This window comes from Amblyomma mixtum, chromosome 3 (assembly GCF_055824585.1).
Source record: "Amblyomma mixtum isolate Tamu chromosome 3, ASM5582458v1, whole genome shotgun sequence".
Classification (NCBI taxonomy): domain Eukaryota; kingdom Metazoa; phylum Arthropoda; class Arachnida; order Ixodida; family Ixodidae; genus Amblyomma; species Amblyomma mixtum.
This window is the reverse complement of record NC_143014.1, coordinates 392,266,909-392,283,437: the sequence shown is the minus strand read 5'-3', so window position 1 is coordinate 392,283,437 and position 16,529 is coordinate 392,266,909. Positions and strand designations below refer to the sequence as shown.

At 50.2% G+C, this 16,529-nt stretch overlaps 1 protein-coding gene across 1 annotated transcript; it reads right to left on the bottom strand.

Moving 5' to 3' along the window:
* Positions 1 to 14,317: 14,317 nt before the first annotated feature.
* Positions 14,318 to 15,610, bottom strand: LOC149357184 (uncharacterized). Its single transcript, XM_089576527.1, has one exon. It carries the CDS (start codon positions 15,584 to 15,586, stop codon positions 14,318 to 14,320), a length of 1,269 nt encoding a protein of 422 aa, XP_089432653.1. The 5' UTR covers positions 15,587 to 15,610.
* Positions 15,611 to 16,529: the final 919 nt, after the last annotated feature.

The following is a 16,529-nucleotide window of genomic DNA, read 5'->3' as shown; positions in this document are numbered from 1 at the left end:
TAGTGTCGTCCTATGATGTTTCACGGGCGACTCTCGCGTGTTTTTCCTTCGACCGAAGTAAAAGTGTGACGAAAAGAAATGCGCACAGCGGTGCGCCTAGGCTCCGCTCTGTTCACCTTTCTTTCCATCGCCCCTGTGCGTGAGATTCGGATTTTCACGTTGCGGTCTTTGCGCTGCTTGCGTACTATCGCGCTCAATATGACTTGCAACCTTAAGCAGCGTGGCCGGAACGCTCACCGGAATCATGGTGAAGCCGACAAGCGACGTGCTTGAAAACAAAACGAAAATAATTTTGCTGTTCCACGACTTAGGCTTCTCCTCTGTGCCGTCTGGTCTTGGCCGTATTGATTTTGTTTCATTCATTTTGCCTTCACCTGTCATGCCCGATAAAACCGTGGCCCAAATCGCGCTTCAATCACAGTACGTCTGGAGCGGTTTTGACGATTTCTGCCCGCGTTGGAGGATCAGTGCACATTGCAGTTGCAAAACTCGGTGCTTCAGCTCATATTTACGCCCCGGCCTTAGCATAAAGACGTCGGCCCCAGCATGAAACAACGCCTGCGCAAGGCTACACGCAAAGGCGCCTGTGAGTATTAAGCAGCTCAGAGTTCGATGAGCAGACGACGCGGGGGATGCGCCTGGCTGCTGGAACAGCAGAATCCTTTCCACTTAGCTTTCAGGCGCGCCGCTTGTCGGCCCCATCATGCTTCCGAAAACCCTGCGGCCACACGCTCGCGGGTTGCAAGCCCTTTCGAGCGCGATAGTACGTAGCGCTGACGCTGACAACATGGCGGCGCCCTGCCCGCCCGCTTCACAGCGATAATAGCTTCGTCTCTAATCCCTCGATGCGATATCGCCCTTTAAACTGTTGTATTCGCCTTCATTTTGCCCATTCTTGCCCTCGCATAAAGTTTCAAGTGACAAATATATTTTGTTTTCAGATAGAAGGGCGATATTCCAGCTGTTAAGCCTGACGAAGTAGCGTTTTGTGCAAGTATATCAGTGTTGTCGGTAACGCGTTACCAATAACGGCGTTACCGGTAACGCGTTACTTTTTTCGGTAACTTAGTAACGTACTCGTTACCTTTTCGGAATTGTAACGCGTAACGTACTTGCGTTAACATTTTCCGGTAACGTGAGGTGTCACGCTACTAGTTACTTTTTATTTCAATTGTCCCCCTTCGCCTCTTTTTCAGAAAAAAAAAATGCCGACACTGATGTTGAAAATAAACGAAACCTACGGGTGCTCTCGACGACCCTTGTTGCGGCTCGCATGAATGCCAGAAAACACCTGCCCTTGACGACGCACTCAACTAAAAAAAAAAGCACGATCACGCATTCACACACTTGTCTTCACCCCCAAACCACACACACACACAACTCTCTAATCAGTGGACGCTTTCCCAGCCACCAATGGACCATTTGCAGAAATCTGTAAGTCAGTTTCTCGGTAAGCTTGTTTTCCAGCCAAAAGGTCTCGTTCCCAGGCGACACTCTCGCATTCTTTGTGGAAGAAGTTCCCTCTTCTGTGTAAACTCAGGAATGTCGTCACTTTACTTCAAGATGGCCCCAAGAGAGCCGTCGAAAGAGTACAATGGTACAGCACAGAAAAAGGGATTGCAGTCGATCGGCTGTAGCACGGAAGTAGAGGAAAAAAGGAAATGGGCCATTGTTAATTTCTGTGCCGGCAGCAGTGAGCTACCTCAAACTAAACTTTCTAAAAATATTCTGCTGAACAACACTGTCGCTCCAACTTTCTCCCGTCATAGTAATACCCCCCCCCCCCCTTTCTGCCCTAGCCAGAACAAGGAACAACGCACGCCCCACAGCACTGGGACTAAGGACGGCCTCCCTCCTTTTCCTGCCTAGACTGTTGCAAGCAGAGAGAGGCGAGGAGAAAGCCTTTATAAGGCGAGACCGGAGAGGCTCGCGGCCTCTTGCTCTTGGACCAGCCCTCCGGAAGGACCACCTGACCCAGCTGCCACGACGACGACCGGCCCCCCTGATGTGAGAATAAACCGTTTGTACGAAGTCCTGCCTCGAGTGACTGCCTGTGCGTCCCCGCGCAGAGGAATTGCCCACAAATAATGGCGCCCAGCGTGCGGCTTTAATTAACACCTTGTGGACGATTTCTCTGCCGATTTTGGGACGTGCAGCCAGACTCGTGGCAGGCCCTCTTTGTTCAGGGCCACGCCGGACCGATAGGGTTAAGGAGCGGGTCAGGCGGAATGTTCGCGGGGTAGCGACTTTTGTAGTCTTGTAAATTTGTTAGGGGTTTTGTGTTATTTATGTAGTTTTCGGGCGTTTTGTGTTGTGTATTTCCGCGTGTTTGTAGATAGATTGTTGTGTATGTGAATGTTCTTGTTGCCATGAGCAGTTAGCCGGTGCGGCCGGACAGTTAGCGCGAACTATGCCTCCCAGAAAGGATGTTTCAGCCACGGCTTTGGATGGCGGGGCAGCCGGTAGTGAGACGGCCGACGCGGCGGCCGTAATAGGGCAGGTGACTGAGATGTTTGCCGCATTAGCCCGTCAGCTCGGTTCGGTGGCTGGCGCCAACCAGGCCGCAGCATCGGTAGCATCGGCGACAGCATCGCGCCCGCGGATAAATATGGAGGTCCCCTCCTTTTCCGGGTACACGGACGCGAAATCAGTCCACGAGTTTCTACAACAACTCGAGGACTACCAGACGGCTCTGGGAGCCCCAGATGACGTAATGCTAGGGCAGGTCCTGCCTGTAGCACTCGTCGAGAGCGCGGCGCGATGGAGGCGCTGCCAGCCGACTTTCCAGTCGATGGCGGACTTCAAAGATCGTTTCCGCGCCGAGTTCTTGCCGCCTGATTATGAGCGCCGGATGCTGGATGAGCTCGCGTTGCGCACCCAACACCCAGAGGAAAGCCTCCTCGAATACGTACGCGCAATGCAGGAGCTGTACAAGAGGGCAGATCCGATGGCAACCGACCGAGATCAGGTTGCGCGTGTGATCAGGCAGTGCCATCCACGCTTCAAGCCGTATCTGCGGGGCCGCAGTTTTACAAACCTCGAGGCCCTAGCGCAGGAGGCCAAGACCGTGCAGGCGGATTTACTCGCCGAACTGCGCTACCGGCCGCCCCCCAGGCCGGCCGAATCACTAGAACCGGGATGCGCATGGGATGGAGGCCGAGAATGCGAGTTGAGGGCTCGGCGCGCCGAGGTAATGGCCGTGGAAAATCAGGCGGAACCCCCTGTTGTCCCTCGCGCGCTTGACCCGTACGCATTCGAGCAGCGGCGTCGTGCGGGTCTCACAGGCCACGCGCGGAGCGAGCGTCAGGAATGCGCGGAGAAAGGGGAGAGCCGTCCCCAACCGCTTCGTGGAACGAGGGGTCCTCCGTCTACGCGGCGGGTGAATGACCGGCTTTGCTGGAATTGCAACCAGCCCGGCCACGTGGCACGCGAATGCCAAGCTAGGCGTATGCAGGGAAACGCCAGGCGCTGGCGGTGATGTCTGGTGGCAGCGGCCTTTCACCGTCAGCGGGAGAATTTCATGGTTGTCAAGGCGCTAGTCAGGAAAAGAACTCCCGCGCCGGCGACGGGGAGGCCTTTGTCCCGCTCGCCTGTAGAACTCAGGGAGTCGTTCCGCGCTCAAGCCCTTTTATGCTAGTGCAGTTAGCGGGTCGATGCTACTCTGCACTCGTAGACACGGGCTCAACGCTGTCACTGGTCGGTGACGAGGTGTACGAGGCCTGCCGGAAAGGTAACATCCGTGTCAGACCGGCCGAAACCCCGTTAAGCTTAGCAGCTGGGGCGGCAAGGGCAAAGGGAGCAGTGCGTCTTACGATGCGTTTTGACGGCAGAAAGCGGAGACATCGCTTCGTCTATCTGCCTGGCTTGTCGATACCAGTAATTCTGGGAAGGGATTTTCTCTCGAGCGAAGGCATTGTGCTCGACATGGGGGAGAATGGCTATCGTTACAGCCAGCTCGCCCCCCTCATTCCCTTCGAAAGCGCATCCTTGCCCGGCTGTCCTGCACAAAAGGTGGTTGTCCACACCTGTGCGACAGAAAGGCAGGTGAGCTCCCTCGAGATGCTGAGAGACGGTGGCCCGTTAGAAGCGATTATTGCGTCTTTCTCAGGACCCAGTAGTCAGCGCCGAAGGCTCGCGGAAACTTTACTCCCGTTTTCGGATTGCTTCACGGAGAAACCGGGCAGAACCGACCTGCTTCAGCACGAGATTCAGACGGGTGATACGCGCCCTTTCAGGTGTAACCCGAGGCCGTTAAGTGCGCATAAGAGGCAGCTTCTCGACTGTGCCCTTGACGAGATGATTGATACCGGTGCGGTGAGACCCTCACAAAGTCCCTGGGCGTCCCCAGTGGTTCTAGCGCCGAAGAAAGATGGATCGGTCAGGCTGTGTGTTGATTATCGTAAGCTCAACTCACTGACGCCTACGGTTGCGTACCCTTTTCAGTCACTCGAGGCAGGACTTCGTACAAACGGTTTATTCTCACATCAGGGGGGCCGGTCGTCGTCGTGGCAGCTGGGTCAGGTGGTCCTTCCGGAGGGCTGGTCCAAGAGCAAGAGGCCGCGAGCCTCTCCGGTCTCGCCTTATAAAGGCTTTCTCCTCGCCTCTCTCCCCCCGCCCCACCACTCGGGAAGAAGGGTTCCAGACTACCCGCGGTGAGCGGCGCGGGATTTGACTTGCCCGCGAGCAGACCCTACAAGTTACAGCGAAGACGCACTGATTAAAATTTATGGCCATGGAGTAACGGCAAAGTAACGTGCGATACTGTTTTTCGGTATCGGTAACGGTAACGTGTTACCTTTTTTTGTAGGTAACGTAGGGCGGTAACGCGTTCTTTTTTTCTTAGCGTAACGAGTAACGTATTCAGTTACTTTTTTTTTGGTAACGCCTACAACACTGCATTATAGTGCCTAAAGATGCGCTGACACCGTCCGACTGGCTTCGTTCTGACTCGTCTTGTATTAGAGTGGCTAAAGCAGCGTCTGTATCTGTTGGTAGGCGTCGCTAGGGAACAACGCGCGGCGTGCGTCGCGTACGTGTAACTATAAAGGTTCCAAACGAGATGCGCGTTGGCTAGGTAGACTTCTCACGTTTGCGGACGTGAAGTCGTGAAACTAAAACAGCCTAATATTCGTGCGCGCCTCTGCGTGCGTGTGCTTGGTTTGGTTTATGGGGGTTTAACGTCCCAAAGCGACTCGGGCTATGAGGGACGCCGTAGTGGGGGGCTCCGCAAATTTTGATCACCTGGGGATCTTTAACGGGCACTGACATCGCACAGTACGCGGGCCTCTAGAATTGTGTGTGTGTCTGTGTGTGTGTGTGTGTTGTGTGTGTCTGTGTGTGTGTGTGCGCGCGTGCGTGCGTGCGTGTGTGTGCGCGCGTGCGTGCGTGCGTGTGTGTGCGCGCGCGCGTCCGTGTCTGCCAGAACTGGAAAGCTTTTTCGTCTGTGATGCTTCAAGTAGTCCCCTACTTTGTACGTTCGCCGTGTTAGCGGCTGTCTTATATCACATCTTTTTTGTACAATTCTACGTTCTACTGGTTCGTATTGTCGAGGTATCGAGGTCCTGCCGTGCTCCCACCGTTGTATTGCCGTAGCGCCGGCGCGGCGACGACGGCAGTGCATTCACCTGCGGTTGCTGTGGCCAGCAATCCTGTCAAGGCGGCAAGCAGCCAAACACTCAATCTTTACCCCACCTTGGAACACAGCTGCACCAGCGAGGGGATGAGCCCCGGTACTCGGCTTCTGACCCGAAAGACGCGGGTTAGACCCCGGCCGAGTCGGTCGAATTTCGATGAAGGCGAAACTCTATAGCGGCAGCAGGCGCTAGCAGTGAAATCGGCAAAGCGGACTTTCTGCGCTGCTATTAGCTTTCGTTAGTTGCTCTACCAGTCTCACCAGGTTCCACAAGTCAATATCTTTTTGGGGCCCATTAGGCGGCAGCGAGCGCATTTTTTCACCGCCATGCATCGAGTGCGAACGTCGGGCGATAATCGCCGACCTGCACTCATTGTTTTAGTGGCAGAAGCTGTGACTCTGATTCCCTGCAGTATCTTGGGGTTACTTTTATCAGGACCGGATTTATGGGTTTTACTGGGAGTCACAAATTCTCTGTGTGGGCCGCCAAACGCAGGGGTGAATGGGTCGGGAGCTCTCGAGTTTTGCTCGGGCACAAGTTTGCAACATATTGGTTGCAAAGCATGTCTGTGCTTTGCAAGAGATGCACTGTGCGAGGAACAAGCTACAAGCGCTGCACAGACTTTTCGCGACCTTTGCTTTTCGCTCTCAATAGGAGCCTATGCGTGGAGGCAATTCGTGTCTTTCGAGTCTGGAGGAGTTGACCTTGTTGACTTGTTTGTACAGCAGCTCGTTTCACAGTTTTCCTTCTTCAAAGCTTCAAGCCAACCCTTTCTGCTATGCTTAGAAGGCGACTCAGTTGTCGTCTGCCTTATCTGTTTGATTCGACTGGTCACGGCCGTGAGGCAGCTCTGTGGAGTTTCCCGTGGGTGGTTGCTGATACCTTTGATTTCCTGACTGTTCGCTACCCGTTGCAATATTTATTCCACCAGTCAAGAAGGCAGATGACAAAAGTGCTAATTGAATCTCTCTTCTCTGTGCTCGTATATCGGAAGCCTACCTTGGCTTTATGGATTCCTGTGCATTGAAGCAAGTTCAGCGAATGCATATTGAGTCAGTTGCAAAAACCTTTTTTTTTTTCTTAAACACCATACTTCGACTCTACCCGTCAAGTCCTCGCTTCGCGCCAAGGGGACTTTTGTGCCGTGGTCGAGGAACTGCCGCCTGTGCGGCCAACCAGAGACGAACTATCGTTGCTTTGCGTGGTGGCGTTATGGAGTGTTACTCCGGGACATACTTCAACGGACAATCTAGAGGGACATTGAGATATCGCCTTACACTACAAGGTTCTTGGCTGTCCTGAGAGACTCCGGGATTAAGTGTGATCTGTTAATGCTGACTAGACTCAAGAACCACCTCGTTCATCTACGTCTCTGTTCACTGAACAATGCGCCCTGGTGCGGGGAGTTTATGCGGCGCATGGCCGGCCGCCTGAATGGTTGGTGGCTCTTGACGCAAGTGTATGTTTCCCACAGTTTTGATGTGCAGATGGAGTGCAGTGTGCGCTGACATGTGAATGTGCGTCTGCATTGTGGAATAGTATGTGCGTTCTTAAAGCATTTGCTAGCTCGGCGTGAATGGTTTCCGTTGCAATAAAGAAAAAAAGGGGTTGGTTTCCGTTGCAATAACGAAAGAAAAGTGTTGGCGTTGTGTAATGGTTGGCGCGGTGAGTTGGGGAGTTGAAGGTGAGCGGGTCGAATCGTCTGGCGTCTGGGAAATTATGTTTTTTTTTGCTTTTGCTTTACTTTATTTATTTGGGCTCTTACTAGGCACTACTGATTCCAATATTTGCGTTGGTTTTTGCAACGGGCAGTGCCACATCACAGAGTCAAGAACTCTCGTCAAAAAAAAAAAAACATTCACACAAGGACACAGAAAACACACAAGAACCACGCTGGCAAATTTGTTTCAGAAAGCCACTAGGAATGCATAAGGAAAGTCCACCAGAAAGTCATGAGAAAGGGATATTAGCCTAATATCGAAAGTCAGTTGAGTTTCTAAAAACAGTCATTAGATGTCTTTTTAAGGGTGTGCCTCCAGAGCAGCTCAAAAAAGTGACCAACACAGTACACGTCGAGTTCAACGTCCGACGTCACGCTCGAATCAAAAATGTGGCAAGCAAATGCATCGCAAGAGGTAGTATGTTTCGTCCGCATGAGAGACGCCATACTGAAAATCGTGTCGGCCGGCCAAAAATCGCGGCAGCTCGAAAAAATTTTTTAACCGAAATGAAACATCCGTAATAAACTAATGACGATTTACATGAAATAGAACCGCGAATAAGATTCAACCCTCGGGGAAAGGGGAGCTCAAGCCTTGGAGAGGGCGCGCCTCCTATCCGGAAACCCGGGGCAGCAGTTTTGGGAAGTTGCCAGGACTAACCAGCGAACTGTATCGGAGGTTGTGAACTCAGCCGGTGGACACGTCCCTCGGTACCTCAGGGCCCATACGATCCGTGTTGCTGGTGAGGCGATTGTGGGCTCGTCCGAAACTAGTTTTTATTTATTTTTTTCAAGCGCGTTTACAGTGACAGATGTCTGCTCCCTTCCGATCACAACACTGATTTCAACAATGTTTCGAAGTATCGAATATAGAGTGTCTAGTATGTGTATCAAAATCAGTTCCTGAAATGTGTCTTGCCTGCATTGCATTGTCAGGCTATTGGATGTCGGTACTGAACATACTTTTTTGAAGTATCGTGTCCATCCGTGCTCAGTGTGGACTTTAATGCCGAATGACGCGGCGCCCTGGTTTCATTTCCCACTCGCGCTTCTGCGGCTGTTCTTTGAGCGCGCGCTCCCGCCGTGTCGTCGTTCGTTGCTTCGTTTCGTTTCGTAACACGGCATGGCCGCTGTCTATGCACGTGACCATAGGAGATAAATAAAGAGGCGCACTTACAGCTGTGCTTGTTGCCTCGTGTCATCAAAAATGAGTGTTGTGCGTTTTGTCTTTTGTTTTGTGCTGTGCATATACGTAAGCAGGCGGGAAATCCAACGCGCCCTGATTTTTTAAATCTCGCTCCGGTCATCCACGAAAATGGCCGTCCGAGATTCTGGCATTCTACTCTAAACAGCATATGCCCTCGCGATGCATGCCAACGTGTTCAGGCAGCCCTTCATGCCCCCGCCGCTCCTATCAGTGGTCGCAGTGTGCCGGGAACAGCAGGTGGAGCAGGCGACACGTAATCGCCAGCATGGAATGCATAAGCTTGTCTAACAATCGTAGCCGCGGGAACCATGCGCTTGACTTCACTCGCATCGCACTCTAGGCGGCGCTGTTTGTAGGGCGACTCATGTTCCTGTGTTCACAGTCGTGTCTTATGACTGTGCCATCTAATGATAGTGACTGGCGAGAAACGCAATGCTGCTGCTTACAAAGCAACATTGGCTAAATAACATCATTTTACGTCAAACATCATCAGGCCTGATGCCCTTTGAGCTGTAAATCCATTTTTATTGGTGAGTGGTGAATGCATGAACTTGACAATTTGATTTGGCTATTGGTTGCAGGATAATTTCACGGGAGGAGCTAATCCGCAACTCTTTGTCCATTGCTTCTCATAAATACCATGACTACACTTGATGCTGCTCCAATTTTTGCTGCACCTGTGTTGATGTATCGCAAGAAGGCTGGAATTGTGATAGTGTGTGCTTGTTACAACGAGAACACCACAATTACCCAAGAAATATAATGATGCAATATTAATTTATTTGTTATGTGCATTGCAAGAAAGTGTGGTAATTATGCATCATGAAGTCCACACAGTAGAAGTAAAGTTACCAGCGATTTAATTCTTAGTAGGTAAGAGATCAGGCCGATTGTGTTTAGATGTTGTATTTGATCTGCCCACCCACTCATCGCCACCCTCGATCCACCTTCCTACCCCTCTGCGCCCTCCAAAAGCTCCACCCGCCACTCATATAACCGCTTCCGCCCATTTTCGCTCTGCAGAACAATTCTCTCGTGTGTGTCAAGCCTCGGCTTAGAGTAAGCATTGATAAGAGTAAAAGCATCAAAGTAACCATCCACGGAAAATCCAGCAGCTTTATAATTGTCGCATCATATGACGGGTCATGCCGCATTTTTTCCTTTTTTTTTCCGTGTTGGTCACAGTGACAAAATAACTCTGCAAACATTTCAATAATTTTACAGAAAGTACACGTAAATCCAACCACAGGCTGGCTGTGGCTTCCGAACACAAGGCCTCCGTAAGTCCCGTATTAATCGCAACCACCAGTATTACACCAAAAGCGAAAAAAAAAACAAAAACAAATTCCCCTATGCTTTCCTTGGTTTGTATGACTTTTGGCTACCATATGTGCGATGTGACCAGTTCCTTGTTTCCCTAATCATTTCTGCTCACTAGCACTTTTAGGCTCTCGATTCTGATAGTATTGGCACCTGTCTTGACAGGTGTAGCATGAGAGGGCCCTCACGCAGCTGTCCCCGACTGATGGTTCATTCGTTGTACATTCTCACTTTTTCAAGGTGCTTTGCAGTGTAAATGTGTGCCTAAAGGGAAACGGCCCAAACAACATAGCAGTTCTTGGTAATCATTGACGTGCTTGTTTCATTTCCTTCCCTTATGAAGTGAACTATGAGTAAATAAAGCCTGCACTTGAATTTAAACAACTTCTTTAAACACGTAACCTTAGGAGCCGGTGGCGGCAATAGCAAAAGACGTCTATATTGGTTAAACAGTTTGATTTATTAAGAAACAACATTTTTTTGGGCCCCTAAATTCAAACGCGTGATGTCAAAAAGAAAACTCAGTGATCGCAGTTTGCAAGTGTGCGGAGAGTATGCGCCAGCCTCAGAAATCAGCGTTTAGTTTTTAAGGCGAAAGGCTTTAATCTCTCATCGTTGTAAGCAGAAGTTGTCGACAGAAATGTCGCGCTTTTCAGTTGGTCGAAACGGTCGTCACGTCACAGTGCGCCAATTTCAAACGGGGCCAATTGTACTTTGGCTAGTAACCATGCAACCAATTGAAGGGATCATATAGTGCTGCTCCAGGTAAGTGGGACTGAGCTTAGTTAATTGCTTAATTACCCAATTAGCCTAATTAACTTTTCTAGTCAGGCCATAAAAATAAATAAAACTCAGTAGGAAATTGGTCGAGCTCGGGAATCGAACCCCGGTCTTCGGAGTGCGAGACGAGCATGCTATCACTCCGCCATGCCAGCTCTTTCTTTTTCTTTCATGGTATTTATTTACATGGTTTTGTATACAAAGCATATAAATACATATGTGTGTGTGTATATACACACACGAAAACAACTATTTACAGAGCACCTAGGTAGGCGCTACGTGACAGAAACATAATAGTAACATATTATAACTAAAAGGCCGGTAAGGATATACAGCGCATCAGGAGAGGAAACCAATCCGGTACAAAGTCTAATTTTTTGTAAATGTCCGTTACCTGCAGCAACATTCGGCTAAAGTGAATTCTGAGCGAAACAACAGGTTCAACGTTGCGATCTTGCATGCGCGTTTTCCAAAGACTATGAAGTCCAATCAGAAGAATCATATCATAAGGATTCGAGTCAGGTTGGGAAACAACAAGGTAGCGCACACTGTAGGAATTTAGGAGAAAATCTTTCTGTAGCGTCCTTTGGAACACATCCCAAAACAAAATCGCGTCTTTGCAGTCTATAAAACAATGTTCAATTGTTTCAGGCACATTGCACAAGCGACAGTTTACAGAAGACACAAAAATGTTTTTCCTATCGAGCCACGTCTTGACAGGTAGAGTTTCAGCATGTAATTTATAGATAAATGTTTTGGTGCAAGGAGAAATTGGCATTTTACGCACTCGCTTTAAAACATCATGACCCATGAGCCCAACGTAGACGGAACGATACAGTGGGGGCGGGAAGAGCATGGATATCAAATCCCTGTACAGATTTTTGCGCGAAACAGAATATAAGTACTCATTTGAAAACAGAACTGTCAAAAAACGCACGGAGGCATAAACTTCCTGCATAAAGCCTAGTAAACGGGGTCGTTCAGTAAAATTGGAAGAAACTACTAAGTTCGGAAGTAGAGTCATGAAGTTAACCTGCAAGAATGCTCTAATAATCGGAAGGGAACAAGCACGAAAAAAGAAGAAACGGGCAACCAACTGTCTCACATACAGGTGCTCTAGACCCAGGCCTCCTGCACAAACAGGCCTGAAAAGGTTATCACGCCGCATGGGCTCAAATTTGGAGGACCAAATAAACGTCGCAAATATACGATGGAAACGCTGTATGTAATGTCTGGCGCAGTGAAGGACCTGGAGTACGTAATAAATCCTTGTTGCCAGAAAGGTGTTGCAAGCCTGGGCTCGACCAAAAATTGAGAGGCGATGCGGTACAAACGTCTGAGCATAACGCTCAACAGCCGGAACTCGCTCTCTCCAGTAATGGGCACTGGATTTGTAGGCATGAAGTGGAACGCCAAGATATTTAGGAGGCACACAAGACCATTCTATGCCAGCGTACAGAGGTGGAGTTGTGCCCCATGAACCAAACCATAGGCCAGAACTTTTGGAGCGATTCATTTGAGCACCAGAAACGATGCCGAATTGATGTATTGTGGACAACACGTCATCAATGCTGGGCTTGTCAATGCAGAAAAATGCAAGGTCGTCAGCATATGCCAGCAATTTGACTTCATTACCCAAAATAGGGAACCCATAGATATTACTGTTACGCAAAACACTCAAACAAAGCCGTTCCAGGTAAAGAGCAAAAAGCAGAGGAGACATCGTGCAGCCTTGCTTCACAGAAGAGCGGATTGGCACAGGGTTCGAGAGCTGGCCATTAATGATCAATCGTGTTGAACTGTTGCTGTAGCAAAGTTGCACCCCTTTAAGTACAGTAGAACCCACGTTTGCTCGCTCTAGAAGTGAAAACAGAAATGAATGGCGAACGCGGTCAAATGCTTTCGCAAGGTCAATCTGAAGGAGGGCAAGCTGCTCATGACAGCTGGAGGAATATTCAAGTATTGTCCGCGCAATGTGAACATTACTTTGAATGGAGCGGCCTCTCAAACCGCAAGTCTGGTGAGATCCAATGAGTACAGACATTGCAAATTGCAGGCGATTTGACAAGACTTTAGCAAAAATTTTGTAATCCACATTTGCCAATGTAATGGGCCGATAACCATCTACGGAGCGCAGTTTTCCTTCATTAGTAGTTTTCGGAATTAGGACTGTGTGGCTTTTTGTAAAAGACTGAGGAAGGGCTCCTATATCGAGCCCCACTGTGAAGACCCGCAGCAGGACAGGAGTGAGAATAGATTTAAAATTAAGCCTTGTAAAATTCGCTTGAAATGCCGTCAGGACCAGGCGTTTTTGAGACAGGTAACTGATCAATTGCATGTTCCACCTCTTCCTGCGTGAAAGAGCCGCTAATAACAGAACAATCATCTTCTGATAAAGGGCTCACTAAAGTGCTGAAATACGCCAAAATTTCCGAATTATGCACATCAGGTGAAGCAATAAACAAGTCTGTGTAATAATCTACAAATACGGTCATCACCTCATTTGTACTGGACACTAGTGTGCCATTGGACATCATCCCCGAAATAAACTTTGCAGTCGCATGACGGCGCTCATCAAGCAAAGCCTGTCGTGTCGGGTGCTCACATTGCAGATCACGCTTGGTACGAGGTCGAGCACGGGCACCCCGGTAACGTTCTGCATCAAATCGTTGTAACTCACTTTTGATACTAGCTAATTCATCCGTATATAAACCAGGTGCTTCGCATTCCATTTCATACAGATTGTACAAATTTTTCCGGTGTGTCTGCTCCTGATGTTTCCTGTGAAAGGACCGCACGGAACCAATTTCTATAGCTGTAGCACGCACGTCTTGCTTAAACATTTCCCAAGCGGCGAACAACGGCATCTTGCTCGAGAGACAGGATTCCAGTTGCGAGCGGACACGAATGACAAACTCTTCATCATTAATTACTGAAGAGTTCAGCTTCCAAAGCGCCCATTTCGGCCTAAATTTTGAACAAACACTGCCTCCGAGGCGAGCAACCACCACGCAGTGATCAGAGAACGAAACTGGTACAGTCTCACAGACCAATCCTCTGGAGACAAGTGAAAAAGATGCATAAATTCGATCTAGGCGAGCGTGAGAATGGCCCTGAATGCGTGTGAATAAGCGGAAACCAGGACATGAACTTCCGGTATCAATGAGCCCTGCATCTTCCGTAACAACAGACAAAAATTCACCGCTCCTATCCCTGGGTGTATCAGGACCGGCACGATCAGCTGGGTCGCACACACAATTAAAGTCACCCATTAGCACAACGTGCCGGTCACAGTCCAGTAAGCTGGCAATGCATTCAAAAAAAGTAATGCGCTGAGGTACAGTATTAAATGCATAGACATTCATTAGTCGCCATGGCTTTCCATAGAGAAGAAAATCGCAGCATATCAAACGGCCCTCATTATCGACATTATAGGTCAAGCCCGAACAGGGGAGTGTCTTGCGCAGAAACAACCAGCAACCCGCCGACAAGCCCACAGCATGCGTTACGAGAACATTATATTCTGATAAAAAGGGCTGCAAGGCCACCTCAGTATCCTCCTCACTTTCAATTTTCGTCTCCTGGACGGCGATAAATCAAGGTGCCTGCTGCAGAAGAGTCGGCGGAGTTGCACCTACCTCTGGCAACTAATTATGCCTACAGTTCCCTGCTCTTGTCGGTAGACGGCGATGCCGCCTGAGAACCACCGCCAGGCCTCCTGGACCGCGAACGTCGGCACTGCTCCTTGGGCCTTGACGCGCGACGCCGACGGCGATGAGTGCTGCGCACCGGGTCCTCATCGCCACTCGTTTCGGAAGCGCAGGACGCACGGCGCTTCTGAAGCGGCTCGTCTGCGGAACCAGGTTCAGCGTCCGCTGGAAGAAGGCCCTTATCCGAAAGCTGCTGGCCAGCATTGACAGGAGGAAGCGAAGTGTCCGCTGTGGTATCTGTAGTGGCCTCAAGGACGGCCACTGGTTCTCCACCAGCAGCAGAATCCGGCGCCTCACACCGAGGTGGCGCTGCATGGTCATCCGCCGGCTCTTTACACTCCGCGGCAGCACTTTGGGGAACAACCGGTGCACTGACACTCGAAGGCTCAGCTACAACGGCGGCTGGCAAGTCCCCAGTCGCGTCAAGTACTTCTGTAGCGTCCATGATGTGCTCCTGTAGGGCGTCGTCGGGGGGCCGCACACGATGCCGCAGCTTGTCAGCATACGTCACGACGCACTCCTCCGTTGTGTGGCCGAAACGCCGGCAGTCGTCACACCACGGCGTACGACAGTGCCGACGAATGTGGCCAACACGGTTGCAACGTAAACACAGAAGTGGTCTGCCCGGAATTAGAACAAGGCTCTGAACGCCGCACACAGTCAGCTGATGCGGAACATCACTAACCCCGACTCCATCAGCAAGAGACGGGACGACATCACAGCTTAGAGTTCTCATCTGCTCCATGTCTGAAACTTTCCAATTTTCCGCCGAGATAGATGTCACCTTCCCGTACGCCTGAAGTGCCTCACGGATGAAGCAATCTTCCAAGCGCTCGGGAAGCCACAAAAGCTTAAGCTTCACCTCCTTCGGTTCCGGGTCAACAACAACGCAACGGCGGCTCTTCACCAAGAGATCGCCGCACGACACGAGCTTTTCTTTTGATTGCGCAGATTTGCAAGTCACCATCCATATGTGAGACATCTGGAATTGTCCGATGGAGCTAATTTCTTTGAGGTCTATGACGTTTCGCAGCGAGTCTCTGAAATCCTGTGCCCTGTACGGGCGTCCGGCAAGATCTGCATGAAGGAAAACGGAGTCGGTCACAAGCTTACCGGTTGGGAGTCGGGGCAGAACGATACGGTAGTCATTACTGCCAGCAAAAGCCTGAGCAGTACCTCGGCCAGAGGCCGATTGAACCTTTTGTGCGGAGAACATCGAGGAACGCGTCCGCTTCGAACAACGTCTTCTTCTGGCATGGCGTCCGCCATGCCAGCTCGATGGTTTGGAATGAACAAAGGCGCGTCTAGTGAATACGGCGTCTTCGCTCACTGCCATCCTCCTCCCTTCTCGTTACGGCGAGGTTTAGATGTCCACCGAGATATGAGAGACAGATACGAGGTCTGTTAGAAAAGTATCCGAGTTTATTTTTTTTTGCAAACACCTGACGGATATGAAACAAGCGCGCTTACAGAAGCTGACCTTGAACCCTCGTGCGCATGTACGAATTTTTTCCCGCCTGCCGATAGCGTCAGTCGCTGGGAAGCAGCGTTTGAGTGAGGCAGTGCGCAGTGCTCTCGTCGGTTTTTTGTTGCAAGGAAAATGGCGGAGCGAGAGGAGCAGAGCTACTACCTCAAATTTTGCCAGAAACTTGGCGATAGCCAAGTGGAAACCATTCGAAATGTTCAGACGACTTTCGGTGATGATGCTATGAGCAGCACACAGATTAAGCAGTGGTGCAACTGATTTAATGACGGCCGCACATCCATGAAGAGAGAGTCACGCTCCGGTCGGCCATCAACATGCCTAAATGACCAGGTAATTGCCGAAGTGAACGCTGTGGTGATGCGGGACTGCTGTGTGACTATCCGAGAAATTGCGGAAGAGGTGGACATTAGCAATATTTCTGCACATTCCATTATCCCCGAAGATTTGGCCATGGAGAGAGTTGCGTCGAAATTCGAGCCGAAGCTGCTGACGGTGGAGAAAAAGCAGCTTCGTGTTGAAGTCTCACAGGAGATGCTGGATTCCACAAACAGTTACCCTGACTTCACCGACGCCGTAATCACTAGTGACGAGTCTTGGGTGTACGGGTACTACCTGGAAACCAAATCCCAGTCGTCACAGAGGACGCATTCCACGTCACGAAGACCAAAGAAGG